At 38.4% G+C, this 18,208-nt stretch overlaps 1 protein-coding gene across 3 annotated transcripts in view; it reads right to left on the reverse strand.

Annotated features, from left to right (window-relative positions):
* The window catches only part of RRAGB (Ras related GTP binding B), a 35,382-nt gene extending 26,792 nt beyond the window's left edge, over positions 1 to 8,590 (reverse strand). Inside the window, exons 1-3 of one of the 3 annotated variants that reach the window (XM_065916106.1) lie at positions 7,936 to 8,590; positions 7,094 to 7,127; positions 2,638 to 2,737 (exon numbers count right to left, since the gene is read on the reverse strand). In XM_065916106.1, coding sequence (XP_065772178.1) covers positions 2,638 to 2,737; positions 7,094 to 7,127; positions 7,936 to 8,027 — 226 coding nt within the window. In that variant the 5' untranslated portion in view covers positions 8,028 to 8,590. The remainder of the gene's footprint in view (positions 1 to 2,637; positions 2,738 to 7,093; positions 7,128 to 7,935) is intronic. The other 2 variants (XM_065916103.1, XM_065916104.1) reach the window with 2 other exon arrangements.
* Positions 8,591 to 18,208: the final 9,618 nt, after the last annotated feature.

An 18,208-nucleotide genomic window follows, 5' to 3' on the forward strand; every position in this document is an offset into this window, starting at 1 on the left:
GAAACTGGGCTTTTTTCAGCAATGACAAACTAGAAAAACACTAAAACATTTAAGGTGATATAATATTTTAGAATATGTACTCTTTCACTACTTTTAAAGAAAATCAGCAATTGAACAAAAATGAATAGTAAGCAAAAATCAATATACTATACATATTTTTATTTAGTCTATAAATTTAGCAGTAGAACTCAGACCTTTCTTCCAGAAATGACAAGCTAGTTAATGATACACTAAAGCATTAAGGTCAACATAATATTTTGAAGTATACTTTTACCAATTTTAAGAAATACAGTAATTACTAACAAAGTATTATCAATAAAGGTCCCACTTGAGATAGCCCCAAGAGCCCTGTCCCATCCACAGGAAGCTCCAGAAAAACATTTGTTAAATAAATGGCCTGTTTAAATGTACAGGGTTCATATAATTTGCAATATTCTGTTCATAACATTTTAATGAAGCTGCTAGATTATTTCAAAACTATTGTAAGTAGTTTGACTAGCTCTGAAATTTGGGTGATAAGACTATTCACCAGACTCAGAGCAGTCATTCAACTCTGATTAGCTAAAGACAAAAATATTAACTGGACTAGAAAACAACTTCAATGAAAGGTGCAGAACTTAAAACACAAAGAGAAGTCTGCCAGAAATTGCAGCTGTAGCATAATGAATAAAACAGGAGCACCGACTGACATTCTAGCTCTAACACTCATGAGTTGAGTGAGCTTAACTTCAAGGTCGTATTTTCTTCACCTATTAAAATGAAGTTTATATGAGAACTGAAGAAAATAGAACAGCATATAATTAAACATTAACTTTGTCTGTTCTACTGAAACCATTTGATTAAGGTCCAAGTATTAAACTTGGAAGAACAGAAAAAATTAAAATATAGCCAATCAAAACAGGGAGGAGTCTCAATAGATAATTTCTAGAAGGAAGTCTCTTGAGGCATAATAGACCATAGGACCCTGTCCTGACCAAAATTTTTGATAAATGACTTAGATGAAAACTAGATGAGATGCTTAAAATTGCACAAAGCTAGGAAGGATAGCTAACATATCAGATGAGCAAATAAGTACCTAAAATGAAAATAGGATCCAACTCCTTTTCTCTGGATAAGGAAACTGAGGCCCAGTGAGACAGTAACTTGTTCTAGATTTCAAAGTTAACCTTTCATGGGCTAAAACAATCAAAACTGAATAATTCAATAAACATTTATTCATATGTTCAAACTGTTAACTGCATAAGAATCAAAAGGATGATTTGTGTTTTAATAAAAATATATGTGAAAAGGAATACTTTTTAGTATGACTCAGTATAATGAAAGCCACTCCACAAGAGAGTAGGGGCTAGACTGTGCTAACAGCAGTGTGACACCCAGGACAAGAGATGTACTAGTCATACTCTCCTGTGATTAGACCATGTCTTCATTTAAATCTCAGCTCTAAAAAAATATAGACATATTCAAACAAGTCCCTAAAAATGCTTCAAAATGATGTCTAATGAGAGAGAGGAGGAACCAGAGATTTTTAACTTAAGGAAGATAAGATTTGAGAGGCAAGGGATGGCTAGGAAAAATTGAAACATTAATCATACTAAAATATTTGCAGAGGCTCAAGAGAACAGAAAGGGTACCACCTAACAGAAATAAAGGGAAACAGATCTGGGGCTTTAACTAAGAAATAACTTTCTAGTCATTAAAGCTTACCCAATTATGAGAGTCTATACTATACTTTAAGCACTTTAAGAACAGAAAAGAGGTTTCTTTCTCCTTTGTATCCTAGCATCTGGAATATAGGTGTGTTTTAAAAATGTCTTCTGTTCTTGAAACCAGAATGAGACACCTTTTGAAGTAGTAAGTAGCTTGTCCCTAAAAGTGTTCAAGATGCTAGTAACCCAGATCAGGAAAAATCGAAAGCCAAGTAGGACAATGGTTTTGTTACCTAGAGGCCAAGGACCAAGGATCCAAAAATTCTTGGATGCTACAAAATGAAATGGCATTATAGCCTAAAGATAGAAAGGGTCTCCCAGGAGCATAGATCTACTGAGCAGCCATGGCAGCCCAGCTAGTTTGTACTAAGAAATCAGATTTAAGATTCAAACCATAAAGGGCAATGAAACATTTCTCAAGTCAAAGCTTGAATTCCAACGAGAACATCTATGCATATCCAGGAAGAGAAATAGCAGAGTACAGATCCAGATAATCTTCCTCTGACAGCCTCCCAATCCCAGCAATTTACCTTTTAATAAGACTAGGACATTAAAATCATATATTTTAATGTTATGCTTGTTAATACCTATAAATTAATTTCTTTTTACATAATAACAGTTAAAAACAAATACCCTCCCCCCACATAAAAATTGAACAAACAAAAGGACCCCTATGCTTGTTGAGAAAGAACAGGATAAAAACAAAGCTGGACAAGGATATCCCATTTGGTAAGCAACCTAGAAAGAAAAGAAACTCTCCAAGAGAGTCAGCAGTAGTAACCAGAATTAGGTTACTTCTGAGAAGGAATGGATAAAAAAGGAAAAGTCCTCAAAAACAAATCTATCAGTCTCTGTAACACCAAGTTACTGCAACCAAGTGTGTTATGCAGATTAAGATCACATAACTTTACAATAACACAAAACATCTTACTTGTTGCACCAAGGCGACGTGTGTCTCTTGCAATATAATTTGCAAAGATAATAGACCTCATGCTGGTCTTACCCGACCCACTTTTACCCATCAACAGGACCTAAAGACAAAAATGGGAAAAAAGAAAAGAAAGAAGTCAGCAATCAAGGGCAAATCAAATCTAAAGGGATCTATTTATCTCTTGGACTTGATGTTTTACTGAAGTGACAGTACACACAACCTAAAGTGGATACTTGTAATTGACTAGCTCTCTGACCAATGTGAACATGGAGGTACCTAAAATTCCAGAGACCAGTCACTTACCTGTCGTAAGTCACAATTTCTCTTGGTGATAGAATCACAGTGAATTTATCATGTTATAAATATATACTATCATACATTCAGTACTACGTTAGTGAAATAAAGGAAGCTCCAATAATCTGATGAAAGGAATCAACTTAACAGGAAACTCTCATAATCTAATATTTTATGCACTGCACTATCTGTCAGGGTATTTCAGTATAAATTAAATTTCACCGTCTTCCTCAGGGTCAACCTTACCACTTCTACCATTAACCTCATCCCTTTCACTCACTTTCATGATTTTGTTCCATTATTTACTCTTTTGCACTGTGCGTGTGCTCAGTTGCTCAGTTGTGTCCGACTGTTTGTAACCCCATGAAGTGTAGCCCAACCGAATCCTCTGCCATGGGATTTTCCAGGCAAAAATATTGGAGTGGGTTGCTATTTCCTTCTCCAGGGTATCTCCCCAACCTAGGGATCAAACCCACATCTCCTACATTGGCAGGTGGATTTACCACTGAGACACCTGGGAAGTCCTAGATACTCTTTTATTTCTTTTCATAAGTGTCCCATTGCTTACAGGATCAAGTCCTTAAACTACATATAAGACCCTCCTTGATCTGGCTTATTTACTCCTCTGCCCTTGTCTTCTGACCCTCCTAGCCTGAAACTTGTAGAGTCCATCCACAATGAACTGAACTGCTTGTAGTTCCTTTGAATGTGTCAGGTCTCCAGGGAGCCCAGTTCTATGTCACTTTTTATGCTGAATTCTCTGCCATTAACTTTACACTCCCTTTTCTTTCTTCACCTAAGCTCCACTTATCCTTCAAGACTTGGTTCAGAAATCATCTCAAGAATTTCTCTGATTCCGGAAAACGTAGTCAAAACACTCTCTGACATAAACCATAGCAGGATCCTCTATGACCCACACCCCAAAGTAATGGAAATAAAAGCAAAAATAAACAAATGGGACCTAATGAAACTTAAAAGCTTTTGCACAATGAAGGAAACTACAAGCAAGGTGAAAAGACAGCCTTCAGAATGGGAGAAAATAGCAGCAAATGAAGCAACTGACAAAGAATTAATCTGAAAAATATACAAGCAGCTCCTGCAGCTCAATTCCAGAAAAATAAGTGACCCAATCAAAAAATGGGCCAAAGAACTAAACAAACATTTCTCCAAAGAAGATATACAGATGACTAACAAACACATGAAAAGATGCTCAACATCACTCATTATCAGAGAAATGCAAATCAAAACCACAATGAGGTACCATCTCAGGCCAGTCAGAATGGCTGCTATCAAAAAGTCTACAAACAATAAATGCTGGAGAGGGTGCAGAGAAAGAGGAACCCTTGTACACTGTTGGTGGGAATGCAAATCAGTACAACCACTATGGAGAACAGTGTGGAGATTCCTTAAAAAACTGGAAATGGAACTGCCATATGACCCAGCAATCCCACTGCTGGGCATACACACTGAGGAAACCAGAATTGAAAGAGACAAGTGTAGCCCAATGTTCATCACAGCACTGTTTACAATAGCTAGGACATGGAAGCAACCTAGATGTCCATCAGCAGACGAATGGATAAGGAAGCTGTGATACATATACACAATGGAATATTACTCAGCTATTAAAAAGAATGCATTTGAATCAGTTCTGATGAGGTGGATGAAACTGGAGCCTATTATACAATTCGAAGTAAGTCAGAAAGAAAAATACCAATACAGTATATTAATGCATATATATGGAATTTAGAAAGATGGTAACGATGACCCTATATGCAAGACAGCAAAACAGACACACATGTAAAGAATAGACTTTTAGACTCTGTGGGAGAAGGTGAGGGTGGGATGATTTGAGAGAATAACATTGAAAAATGTATACTATCATATGTGAAATAGATTGCCAGTCCAGGTTCAATGCATGAGACAGGGTGTTCAGGGCTGGTGCACTGAAATGACCCAGAGGGATGGGATGGGGAGGGAGGTGGGAGGGGGTTCAGGATGGGGAACACAGGTACACCCATTGCTGATTCATGTGAATGTACGGCAAAAACCACCATAATATTGTAAAGTAATTAGCCTCCAATTAAAATAAATAAAAAATAATAATTTCTCTGATTCCAATACTCTAGGCTGGCTTAGGTATACTTCATCTTTTTTCTCCCATGACACTCTTAGGACACTGCAAAGACCATAATGCATTGCAGTTATCAATTTTTGTTTTGGTGTGTCTCACAAGACTCTGAGCTCCTGAATGGCAAGGAGAATTCCCTTTGAGTCTTCAGTGCCTAACATATATAACAGTCACTTAAAATATGTTCATCAAAAGAATGAGCAAGCCATCAAAACAAAAAGATATAAAACAAGCAAATTTTTAGCAATGAGAATTGTCCAGTGGAAACGGTGAAGGTAAACACCTTCTAGTCAGTGACAGCATTTAACAAAGTCACTTGCACTGAGAGAAACTAGGTGATATAACTTTTAAGAGTCTTTTCTCACTTAAAATTTGTGAACTATAGTTACAATTACTTTGATTTTCAGATAAGGGGGTACACATTTTATCTTCAATTCTAAGATATTTTATAAAAATTTATAATTACAAATATTGAGAATATTAAAAAAGTATACTACACTCAAGTTCCACTTAATCTAACTATTTAGCTGTATAACTTTATCTTACTAAGGAAGTATTACTGAGGATATTGTTTAAAGTTGTTAGAAAAAAAAGTTTTAGTTTTACTCTTAAGCATTTACAAATTTCTGGTATTTTTAGGCATCCTTGTTGATAGCAACTTTAGACAGGCTCATCAAGAACATTTCTTCTGCAAACTGAAGTTATATAACTGAATTATTAGATAAAGACTAAATATAGTATTTTTCTTTTTTTGTTAATTGAATATTAATACACAGTATTTATCCTTGGGTTGGTCAGATTCCCTGGAGGAGAGCACGGCAACCCATTCCAGTATTCTATCCTGGAGAATACCATGGAGAGAGGAGCCTGGCCAGCTGCAGTCTATAGAGTCTCACAGAGTTGGACATGACTGAAGTGACTTAGCATGCATACAAACAATATTTATGACAAAATAATTAGTTATAATAGCTTCAGGTGTATAGAACAGTGATTCGTTTTTGCAGATTATATTCCACTATAGGTTATTATAAGATATTGGGTATAATTCCTCATGCTAAACAATAAATATTTTTTGCTTATCTATTTTGTATATAGTAGTTTGTATATGTTACTCTCATATCCCTAAATTGTCTCTCTCTCCTTTGTAACCAGTAGTTTGCTTTCTGTGTTTGTCTCTACTTTGTGTATAGATTCATCTGTATTAGTTTTTAGATTCCATATATAAGTGACATCATATAGCATTTGTCTTTGAGCACAATATTCTCTAGGTCCATCCATATTGCTGCAAATGGCAATATTTCATTCTTTTTTATGGTCTTTTGTTTTTAATTTAAGAAATCTTATTTTAATAGCTTATGAAAGACTTATCAAGGTTAACTGTATTAAGTACTAATTTAAGTGCTCTATCTGCATTTGCTTATTTAAGCTTAATAACAATCTTATGAGATAGGTAACATTATTATCACCATTTTATAAATGAGGAAGCTAAAAGCCTAAAAGGGTCAGAAATTTGCTCCAGAGCTGTGCCCTTATCTATCCTTCCTAAACCCCAAGGTGGGGAACATTACCGTAAGAACACAATTCCATTTGGAGAACTCACATGAAACCTTATAGTGGTAACATCTGAGCTGGGTTCAACATAAATGTGCAGGCAGAGACATGTGTAGTGTGTGTGCAAAATGCAAATTAATCTTTAAACTTGGAGAAAAACAGATGCTGCATGGCTATGACAGGGTTTAAAGGTGTGGCAGATGATTTAGTCAGGAATATAATTTTAAAGGGCATAAGATGAATCTTTTGGATTGTATTCAGTGGGCTTTGGGAAGTTACAAAAAGTTCTTTAGTATGTGTATGGGAGATTTCTATGTTAGAAAAAATTAAATCTGATAGCAAAGAAGGGGACAATAGTCAGGGAGAACATGTAGAAGGCTCCTACAACAGTCAAGAAAAGATGGCAAATGTCACAAATACATTTCCTAAACAGTAATGTCTTACCTTTACTTTCATGTTTTTGTTGTACCTAACACATCTTACCTTTTTCTTCATGGCTGTATTTGGTAGCACCCACCTGCAGATATAAACCAAAAGATAGAGTTTCAATGATCCAGTTGCCTTGGAAATTACAATGAAACAATTTTTTTTTAAATGCAGAGGTGCAAAAGAGCATATTTAGCACAACAGCTAAGTACAGCTGTATGGCAGACCTTAGTTAAATAGAGGCCATCAATTTCCTAAGTTATAAAACTGTGTTTATTCTCCCTTAATTACCTGCTGAGGAGATAGCTCCTACGAAGATGTATTTAGAAATATAAATGAGTTAAAATTCAACATTCAGTTTTTTATCACCTTAAAACATTATCAAAGCAACATTTACAAATGTTTTAATAATCCAAACAATATTGTCATATTTGAATATCTTTTTTCAAAGTCAGCATATTTTTCTAAATCTTTATTCCTTCAGCTGTCCTTCCAAGTCATATCTCACTCATCACAGACACAAAGTATGTAAATTCTCAAACTCAAGTACAAATTGGCCCAGAAAGCATTCTCAAGTCACTGATCTCTGTCCAGGAAAAACCAGCTCTCTTCTCAGTCTTCTTATTCTCAACATGATGACGTCAAATCTTCTTTATGGACAATTCAAAACAATCCAGATTGCCTCCTTAGAACAATCCTCACTCCCTGGAGTGATATCACGCCTGTCCAACAACCAGGCCTCTTGATAGCTTATCCAATCACCAAAAGCAACCTTACTGGCAAATCGAAGCAATTTATCATAGGTGGGGTATTCTAATTTACAATACTCCCTTCAGTCAGAACGTCTATGCGCCCCCCCCACCCCCGCTTCCAGTTTTCAGTTAATACCCTTCACCTACCCAAGTGATCCTTCCGGTTCCCCTATGGGAGGATCCATTCTCGGCCCCAGATTCTCTTTCTCCATCTTTTTTTCAGAGTCAGATTCTTCCATCGTGCAACAAGTCTTTTCCAGTCTCTTCTAAATCCGCAGTACTCTCTCTCTCTTTTTTTTCCCCCCTTGTTCACCCCCTCAGCCGCCTGTTCTCCTCGCCTGCGGTCCTTAGGCCTGCTCTATTTTCGCCTCTGCCTTTGTCCACCGGGGGTCCGCTTTCCGCACGGTTACCTTTACCGACTGGAACTTGGCCTCAAGGCACCGCGGAGCTGGCCAGCTCAAAGGCGAAGTGATTCGGTGATGCAAAGGAAGAGATGGAGGATGAGAAGGAAAGAGGGATAGCGGGAGGTTCGTCTCAAGTTTGGGCCTCAGGACCCAAGGTCTTGAAACCCAAAGGGGACTTCACTCGCAAAGAGGTGGGGATGAGGAAGGCAGAGGTGGCAGAAAGAGCAGACCCGTGCCGTAGGCACCAGCGATGAATGCCTCGTAGGCTCCTTGTTCCCGAGTCTAACTGCTCCGGAGAGTCCGCTGGAGGCAGCGGCGACTACGACCTAATAGCCCGCCCTTCAGGAGCGCAGGTACACCACCGCAGCCACCCTACTGCAGGCCAGGATCACGTGGGCACCTGCCTTAAACCCGGAGCTTGTCACGTGACTGCCGCTTCCCTAGGGGCCAGTGGGCTGAGACGAATACCATAGAGACTGCGCGGAAAAAGACCGAGTGCCGCCGTTGCCGTCACGTGGCCCGAGCTCTTACAAAGCCCAAGCTGGATAGAGCGCGGCCAGACTGAAGGGGCTTTCCTTGTGGGCCACCTGGCCCCACCTTCCGCCGAGAATTAAAGGAGCCAGTTGTAGTTTTAGTGTCTCAAAGCTAGCTTTTTTTTTTTTTTTTGTAACTGTAACATCACTCTTGACGTTTTTCAGTGATGAAAACCAAACATTTTTTTCTCCTTGTTTTTTACGTATTTGTTTTCGCGTTTTTATTACTGATATTAACCCGTATTTGTGACTGAGCTTGGAACTAAAGAGTTAATACATCCAAAGTGCTTACAACTATGTCTTCCACATACTGCTCAATAAAAGTAATTATTGCTGGGATCAGGGGTTCATCAGGAATTATATAGGGGCATATATATATATATATATATATATGTATATATAAATGGGCTTACTTCCCAGGTGACTCTAGTGGTAAAGAAGATATGTCTTATGTCTCCTGCCCTTTCAGAAGACAGAAGAGACTGGAGTTCGATTCCTGGGTCAGGAAGATTCCCCTGGAGAAGGACATGGCAGCCCACTCCAGTATTCTTCCCTGGATAATCCCATGGACAGAGGAGCCTGGTGGGTTACAATCCATGGACTGACCGACTAAACACATACAGATATAGATATATGTATTATATATATAATGTAATATATATTATATATCTATATATTTATATATGTGTGTATACATAAATATATATAAACCACATGTATACATTCCTTAAAAAGGAAGGAAAGAAGGACTGGAGGGAGAGTAGGAAGGACAGAACAAAGGGAAGGAAAACTGTACAGAAACAAGATACTGTTTTGCCCACAGAGGTCTCCATTTAACCTTCTATATGATCCCGTCTTACTACAAATGACTTGCCTCAAGAAAAAGTCATTCTATTCTGACTATGATTCTTTAGCTCTGTCATTGTTCAGTTGCTCAGTCATGTCCAATTCTTTGGGACACCCCCACCCTTCCATGGACTGCAGCACCCACGCTTGCCTGTCCTTCACTGTCTCCCGAAGTTTGCTCAAACTCATGTCCATTCAGTCAGTGTTGCCACCCAACCATCTCATCCCCTGTTGCCCCTTTTCCTCCTGCCCTCAATCTTTCTCAGCATCAATTGTTTGGCATGCAGTCTTGTCTATGGTCCAACTCTCACATCCATGCATGACAACTGGAAATATCATAGCTTTGACTAAAGAGACCTCTGTCAGCAAAGTGATGTTCCTACTTTTTAATATTCTGTCTGGGATTGTTATAGCTTTTCTTTCAAAGAGCAAGCATCTTTTAATTTCAGGGCTGCAGTCACCATCTGCAGTGATTTTGGAAGATGAAGAAAATAATGTCTGTTACTGTTTCCGTTATTTCCCCATCTATTTGCCATGAAGTGATGGGACCAGATGCCATGATCTTAGTTTTTTTTAATCTTGAGTTTTAAGCCAGCTTTTTCACTCTCCTCTTTCACTTTCATCAAGAGGCTCTTTAGTTTCTCTTTGATTTTTGCCATTAGGGTGTTGTCATCTGCATATCTGAAGTTATTGATATTTCTCCTGTCAAACTTGATGCCAGCTTGAGCTTCATCTAGCTGGGCATTTTGAATGATAGTCACTAAATATAAATATAAGTTAATAAGCAGGGAGACAATATACAGCATTGACATATTCCTTTCCCAATTTTGAACCAGTCTGTTGTTTCATGTAAGGTTTTAACTGTTGCTTCTTGTCCTGCATACAAGTTTCTCAGGAGACAGGTGGGTGTCTGGTAGCCCCATCTCTTGAAGAATTTTCCACAGATTGTTGTGATCCACACTATCAAAGGTGTTAGTGTAGCTGATGAAGCAGAAGTAGATGTTCTTCTGGAATTCCTTTTTTCTGTGATCCAGCAAATGCTGGCAATTTGGTCTCTGGTTCCTCTGCCTTTTCTAAATCCTGTTTGTACATCTGCAAGTTCTCAGTCCATGCACTGTTCAAGCCTAGATTGAAGGATTTTGAGCGTTACTTTGCTAGTGTGGGGGATGAGTGAAGTTGGGTGGTAGTTTGAACATTCTTTGGCATTGCCCTTCTTTGGGATTGGAATGAAAACTGATCTTTTCTGGTCCTGTGGCCACTGCTGATTTTTCCAAATTTGCTGGCATATTGAGTGCAGCACCTTAATGACATTATCTTTTAGGATTTGAAATAGCTCAGCTGGAAGTTCATCACCTCCACTAGCTTTGTTTTCAGTAATGCTTCCTAAGACCCACTTGAATTCACACTCCAGGATGTCTGGTTCTAGGGAGTGATCATACCATCGTGGTTATCTGGGTCATTAAGACTTTCTGTACAGTTCTTCTGTGTATTCTTGCTACCTCTTCTTAATATCTTCTGCTTCTATTAGATCCATTCTGTTTCTGTCCTTTTTTTTGTGCCCATCTTTGCATGAAATATTCCCTTGGTATCTCTAGTTTTCTTGAAGATCTCTAGTTTTTCTCATTCTATTGTTCTCTATTTCTTTGCATTGTTCACTTAAGAAGGCTTTCTTTCTTCTCTTTGCTACTCTTTGTAACTCTGCATTCAGATGGTTATATCCTTCCTTTTCTCCTTTGACTTTCACTTCTCTTCTTTTCTTAGCTAGTTGAAAGGTCTCTTAAGACAACCAGCTTCCCTTTTTGCATTTCTTTTTCCTGAGGATGGCTTCAGCCACCACCTCCTGTACAATGTTATGAACCTCTGTCCATAGTTCTTCAGGCAATCTGTCTATCAGATCTAATCCCTTGCACTTATTTGTCAAGGGATGACATAATCAAATCATAAGGGATTAAATTTAGGTCATACCTGAATGACCTAGTGGTTTTCCCTACTTTCTTCAATTTAAGTCTGAATTTTTCAATCAGGAGTTCATGATCGGAGCCAGTCAGCTCCCTGCCTTGTTTTTGCTGACTGTATAGAGTTTCTCCATCTTCAACTGAAAAGAATATAATCAACTGATTTTGGTATTGACCATTTAGGGATGTCCATATGTAGATTTGTCTCTTATGCTGTTGAAAGGGATGTCCATGTGTAAATTTGTCTCTTATGCTGTTGAAAGAGGGTGTTTGCTATGGCCATTTTGTTCTCTTGGCAAAACTCTGTTAGCCTTTGCCCTGCTTCATTTTGTAGCCCAAGGCCAAACTTGCCTGTTACTTCATGTATCTCTTGACTTCCTATTCTTGCTTTCCAGTCCTCTATGATGAAAAGGACATCTCTCTTTTTTTTGGTGTTAGTTCTAGTAGGTCTTGTAGGTCTTCATAGAACCATTCAACTTCAGCTTCTTCGGTATTAGTGGTGGCAGCATAGACTTGGATTACCGTGATATTGAATGGTAATTGAATGGAAATGAACAGAGATCATTCTGTCCTTTTTGAGATTGCATCCAAGTACTGAATTTCAGGCTCTTTTGTTGACTATGAGTGCTACTCCATTTCTTCTAAGGGATTCTTGCCCATAATAGTAGATATAATGGCCATGTAAATTAAATTCACCCATTCATGTCCATTTTCGTTCACTGATTCCTAAGATGTTGATGTTCACTCTTGCCATTCCTGTTTCTTCCAGTTTACCTTGATTCATGGACCTAACATTCCAGGTTCCTATGCAATATTGTTCTTTACAGTATCAAACTTTACTTTCACCACCAGACACATTCACGTCATTTCTGCTTTGGCTTAGCCTCTTCATTCCTCCTGGAGATATTTTATCTTTATCTCTATCACTTGCTAAATCTCCTTCCTACTTCCTACCACCTGCCCTCAAACCAGCTCCTATTCTAATTTTCCCTGTGTGGTGAAAGACCTTGCATCCCAAACCAAGAAGTCATTTTATTATTTTTCTTCCAATTTTATTGAGATGTAACTGACACAAAGAATTGTATAAGTTTAAGGTGTACAGCATAATGATTTGACTTACATACTTCAAGAAACAGTTATCATAATAAGTTTAGTGAGAATCCCTCATCTCATATAGAGACCAAACTAAAGAAATGAAATTTTTTTTCTTTTGATGAGAACTCAAAATTCACTTCCTTAACAGTTTTTATGTATGACAGCACTATTATATTTAGTATGTTGTACATTACATCCCTGGTACTTACTTATCATTTAACTGGAAGTTTGTACATTTTGACTGCCTCCATCCAATTCCTTCTGCTCCTACTTCCTGCTTCACCTCTGGTAACCTAATCTGATCCTTTTGTTCTGAGTTTGTTTGTTTGTTTTTTAAGGACAATTGACCTACGATACTATATTAGTTCCTGTTACATAACATAGTGATTCATTGTTTCTATGCATTTTGAAATGATCTCCATGGGAGTTCCATACAAATCTTTGTATGTCATCATACAAAGATATGTCGTCATACAAAGATTTTACATAGTTATTGACTACATCCTCACACCGTAAATTTCATGCCCATGACTCATGTATTTGCAGCTGGAATTTTGTACCTCTTAGTCTCCCTCACCCATCCTTATGTTTCAAAGCAATGGCTCTCAGGTCCTTGAGAAAGACACTTTTGAGCTGTAGGAGATACATAGTCACAACTGTAAGCTCTTTTGAGTAAATGCTCTGAAAAAAGTAGGTCAGAGGCCTGTCATAAGGTTGGAACAAACAGTAAATTCCCCTTGCTGTGTTGAGATTTCTCAGGCAGGTTAGGTAGGAGGGGGTCAAAGGGGAACTGGGGGTCATCCTAGAAGTTTGGTAAGTCTCTTGGAACAGGATTTTGCACAGAGTTATGTGCTGAAACTTCCTCAGTTCTCATTAGCCTATTTGCTACAGTTTCCATGTTCCTCCCTATTCTTACTGCTGCTCTTTTTGTTCCAGCTGATATAATATCTGGTCTGGATAATTGCAATAGACTCCTAAGTGATTTTCCTACAGTTGCAGTTTCAAAGGAGTTTGGAATGGGTGAAATAATCTTCATTAGTCATCTCACCTCTCAAAAAGCACTCAATGTTAAATAATATGTCCTTGTTATATAAAGGTAGCTTTCAATATAGCCTTCAACCCCTAGTACCACCAGGCTTTACCAGTGACATTTTCCCCTTAAACCACTCTTTTATAGAAAGTCACTTTATTCCTGTTGCTAACCTCTCTTTCCTTCTCCTCGACACATCACACTTTTGCCCATTTTAACTACCTCTCTCAAGTTCCACGAGGAAGCGTTGAAGAAAGGAAGAAGAAGGGATAAAGAAGACAAGTGGGGAGTTGAGAAGAGGGAAGGAAGAGAGGAGAAAGAAGAGGAAAGAGGAGGAATAGAGGTAGGAGGATGGGAGTAGAAGAAAGAGATTTGAAAAAGATTGAGGAACTGAAATAAATTAAGAGTTGGTTCCTGAGAATAAAGAAGACTGTTGGTACAATGCATTCCTATACAGTCTAGAGGTTAAGACTCTGGTTTTCACCCAAGTATCATTGGCTGCTTATCTTTACATTTTCATTAAAGAGTCTTACATAGATAGAATATGAGAATTACTTTTTACTTTTGAGAAGTTAATTTTTTTAATTTTTTAATTATAGGTTCTTTCCCAAAAGTTTTGATTAAGCTCTGCAGAGTTATTCGTGCATTCATTCAACAAATACTTACTGAACAGCCATTCTTGCCAGGAACTGTGTTAGACACTAGAGATACAAACCTTCTTTTATTTCAGGTATTGTTGCCTGTCATATGCTCATGTCTAATATATCAGCTTCACTATACTCATACAGAGTTATACACATACACACATACAAACACATCAGCATTCTCTCTGTCCAGATCCCACCCCATATTTTTAAATCATTCATGCCAGCAAGAAGAATATAGAGTCCTTAGGATCCAATTTAGGGGATTTATTCCTCGAATTCATTCTAGTCACCTTATCCTTAACCACACACTTGGGTCTCCATTTTCCAAAGTGTCCCTCATAACTTCCCTTAACCTCTCCTCCACCCTTCTCTTCTCCTTGTTCCTATAGCTCACTGTTACTGTCCAGAGTCCCATGAGCTTATTCCTATATCCTGCTGGCAGGTCTTTCTTCCCCATCCCCATTTCTTTGATTGAAATATCAGGGAATGATCTTCCTGTTAACTAGACATAAGTCTTTAAAGAATGGAAGCCTAATAGATGGACTTCTGGTTTCCTGCCCAGCATGTAAAGAGCTCATGAGTTGCTACTCAATACTAACAAAAAATAAGAGGCTGAGCACACTGATGAAACACCAAGACTTCTTAGGGTCATCAAACACAATGAAGTCACAGTACAAACTGCTTCCATTAAAATTGCAGAGATACATGGATGGATACAGAGAATGATAACTTTCTGGAGACAAAATCCACACAAAGAGACCTCTGTGGGAATTATTACCAAGGTAGTAAAACCTGAACTCTAATTGACAATTTGCTAGAGGCTCAGTGTGGACAAGTCTGAAAGTTAAAAACTCCAGAGCAGCCTAGTTATAGTGCGAGCTACATATTTTCATGAGTTTTATCTCCAGAAATTCTATCAGGTCCTCAGAGTGAATATCCCCTGGTACTGGCAATAGGAGAAAAAAAGTAATCATTTTGAAATAAATCAGAACTTTCTGCTATTTCTAACAAGGCCATCAGGAGGATCTGTTTTACTAGAGTATAACCTACTAGGCTCTGAGTTGGGCTTCCCTGGTAGCTCAATTAGTGAAGAATCTGCCTGCAATGCAGGAGATACCGGTTTGATTCCTGTGTTGGGAAGACCCGCTGGAGAAGGGATAGGCTACCTACTCAAGTATTCCTGGGCTTCCCTGCGGCTCAGCTGGTAAAGAAAACATCTACAGTACAGGAGACCTGGGTTCTTGCCTACTACTGTGGGCAAGAATCAATATGCTAGACTTGCCTGACTTAACACAATATGTGAGCAAATTTGGAAAACTCAGCAGTGGCCACAGGACTGGAAAAGGGCAGTTTTCATCCCAAACCCAAAGAATGCTCAAACTACTGCACAATAGTACTCATCTCACACGCTAGTAAAGTAATGCTCAAAATTCTTCAAACCAGGCTTCAGCAATACTTGAACAATGAACTTCCAGATATTCAAGCTGGTTTTAGAAAAGGCAGAGGAAATAGAGGTCAAATTGCCAACATCCGCTGGATTATCAAAACAGCAAGAGAGTTCCAGAAAAACATCTATTTCTGCTTTATTGACTATGCCAAAGCCTTTGACTGTGTGGATCACAATAAACTGTGGAAAATTCTGAAAGAGATGGGAATACCAGACCACCTGACCTGCCTCTTGAGAAACCTGTATGCAGGTCAGGAAGCAACAGTTAGAACTGGACATGGAGCAACAGACTGGTTCCAAATAGGAAAAGGAGTACGTCAAGGCTGTATATTGTCACACTGATTATTTAACTTATATGCAGAGTACATCATGAGAAATGCTGGGCTGGATGAAGCACAAGCTGGAATCAGGATTGCTGGGAGAAATATCAATAACCTCAGATATGCAGATGACACCACTCTTATGGCAGAAAGTGAAGAAGAACTAAAGAGCCTCTTGATGAAAGTGAAAGAGGAGAGTGGAAAAGTTGGCTTAAAGCTCAACATTCAGAAAACTAAGATCATGGCATACGGTCCCATCATTTCCTGGCAAATAGATGGGGAAACAGTGGAAACAGTGGCTGACTTTGTCTTTTGGGGCTCCAAAACCACTGCAGATTGTGATTGCAGTCATGAAATTAAAAGACACTTACTCCTTGGAAGGAAAGGTATGACCAAGCTAGACAATGTTGTTAAAACATTAACATTAAAAAGCAGAGACATTACTTTGTCAACAAAGGTCTGTCTAGTCAAGGCTATGGTTTTTCCAGCAGTCAAGTATGGATGTGAGAGGTGGACTATAAAGAAAGCTGAATGCTGAAGAATTGATGCTTTTGAATTGTGGTGGTGGAGAAGACTCTTGAAAGTTCACTGGACTGCAAGGAGACCCAACCAGTCCATCCTAAAGGAGATCAGTCCTGGGTGTTCACTAGAAGAACTGATGTTGAAGCTGAATCTCCAATACTTTGGCCTCCTGATGTGAAGAGCTGACTCATTTGAAAAGACCCAGATGCTGGGAACGATTGAAGGAGAAAGGAGAAGGGGATGACAGAGGATGAGATGGTTGGATGGCACCACTGACTCTATGGACACGAATTTGGGTAAACTCTGGGAGTTGGTGATAGAGAGGGAGGCCTGGCGTGCTGTGGTTCATGGGGTCGCAAAGAGTCGGACACAACTGAGAGACTTAACTGAACTGAACTGAAGTATAAGTTATAATGTCTTCTTATTTTTAATTTTATTTTTTGTGGCTAAAGATTGGTCAATTTTTTAACAGAAAGTGTTCTTAGTTTTTATGCTTTCTATGCTTTTTTCTAGTGTCTGTTTCCTTTATTTCTGTTCTGATCTTTATTATTTGCCTGTTTTGTTTAATTTTAGGCCAGATTTGTTCTTCTTTTTTCTTGAAGTCTAAATTTAGGTTACTTGAAGTATAATTTTAAGTTGCTAAATATCTTTCTTATGCTGTATTATAAGTATTTTTCTCTATGCACTCTCCTCCTGAGCTGTTTTTCTGCATCACATATAATTTGATATGTTTTATTTCCATTTTAATTTATTTCAAAATAACTTTTTATTTTCCTCTTTATTTTTTGACCCATTAGTGGTTCTTAAGTGTGTTTTTTCAGTATTCACGTATTTATAGATCTTGTCACTTTCTTTTTGTTTCATATCACTGTGGCCAGAAAAATTAGTTGGTATGATTTTCATCTTCTTCAGTTCAGTTCAGTTTAGTTGCTCAGCCATGTCCGACTCTTTGTGACCCCATGGACTGCAGCATGCCAGGCTTCCCTGTCCATCACCAACTCCCAGAGCTTACTCAAACTCATGTCCATAGAGTCGGTGGTGCCATCCAACCATCTCATTCTCTGTCACCCCCTTCCCCTTCCACCTCCAATCTTTCCCAGCATCAGGGTCTTTTCAAATGACTCAGCTCTTCGCATCAGGTGGCCAAAGTATTGGAATTTCAGCGTCAACATCAGTCCTTCCAATGAATATTCAGGACTGATTTCCTTTAGGATGGACTGGTTGGATCACCTTGCTGTCCAAGGGACTCTCAAGAATCTTCTCCATCACCACAGTTGGACATGATTTAATGACTGAAAAACAATTCTTTTTCAAGTTATTTTCCCATTTAGGTTATTACAGAATATTGAGCAGCATTCTGTGTGCTATATTAAGACCTTGTTGGTTATCTATTTCAGATATAGCAGTGTGTATATGTCAATCCCAAACCCACAATCTATCTCTCCTTCCCATCATTCCCCCTGGTAATCATAAGTCTGTTCTCTAGTCTCTGAGTCTCTTTCTGTTTTGTAAATAACTTCAATCAAACATTTAGGGAAGAGTTAACACCTTTCTTTCCAAAATTATCACCAAAAAAAAAAATGCAGAGGAATACTCCCAAACTTATTCTATGAGGCCACCA

The sequence above is a fragment of the Muntiacus reevesi genome, chromosome X, assembly GCF_963930625.1.
Source record: "Muntiacus reevesi chromosome X, mMunRee1.1, whole genome shotgun sequence".
Taxonomy (NCBI): domain Eukaryota; kingdom Metazoa; phylum Chordata; class Mammalia; order Artiodactyla; family Cervidae; genus Muntiacus; species Muntiacus reevesi.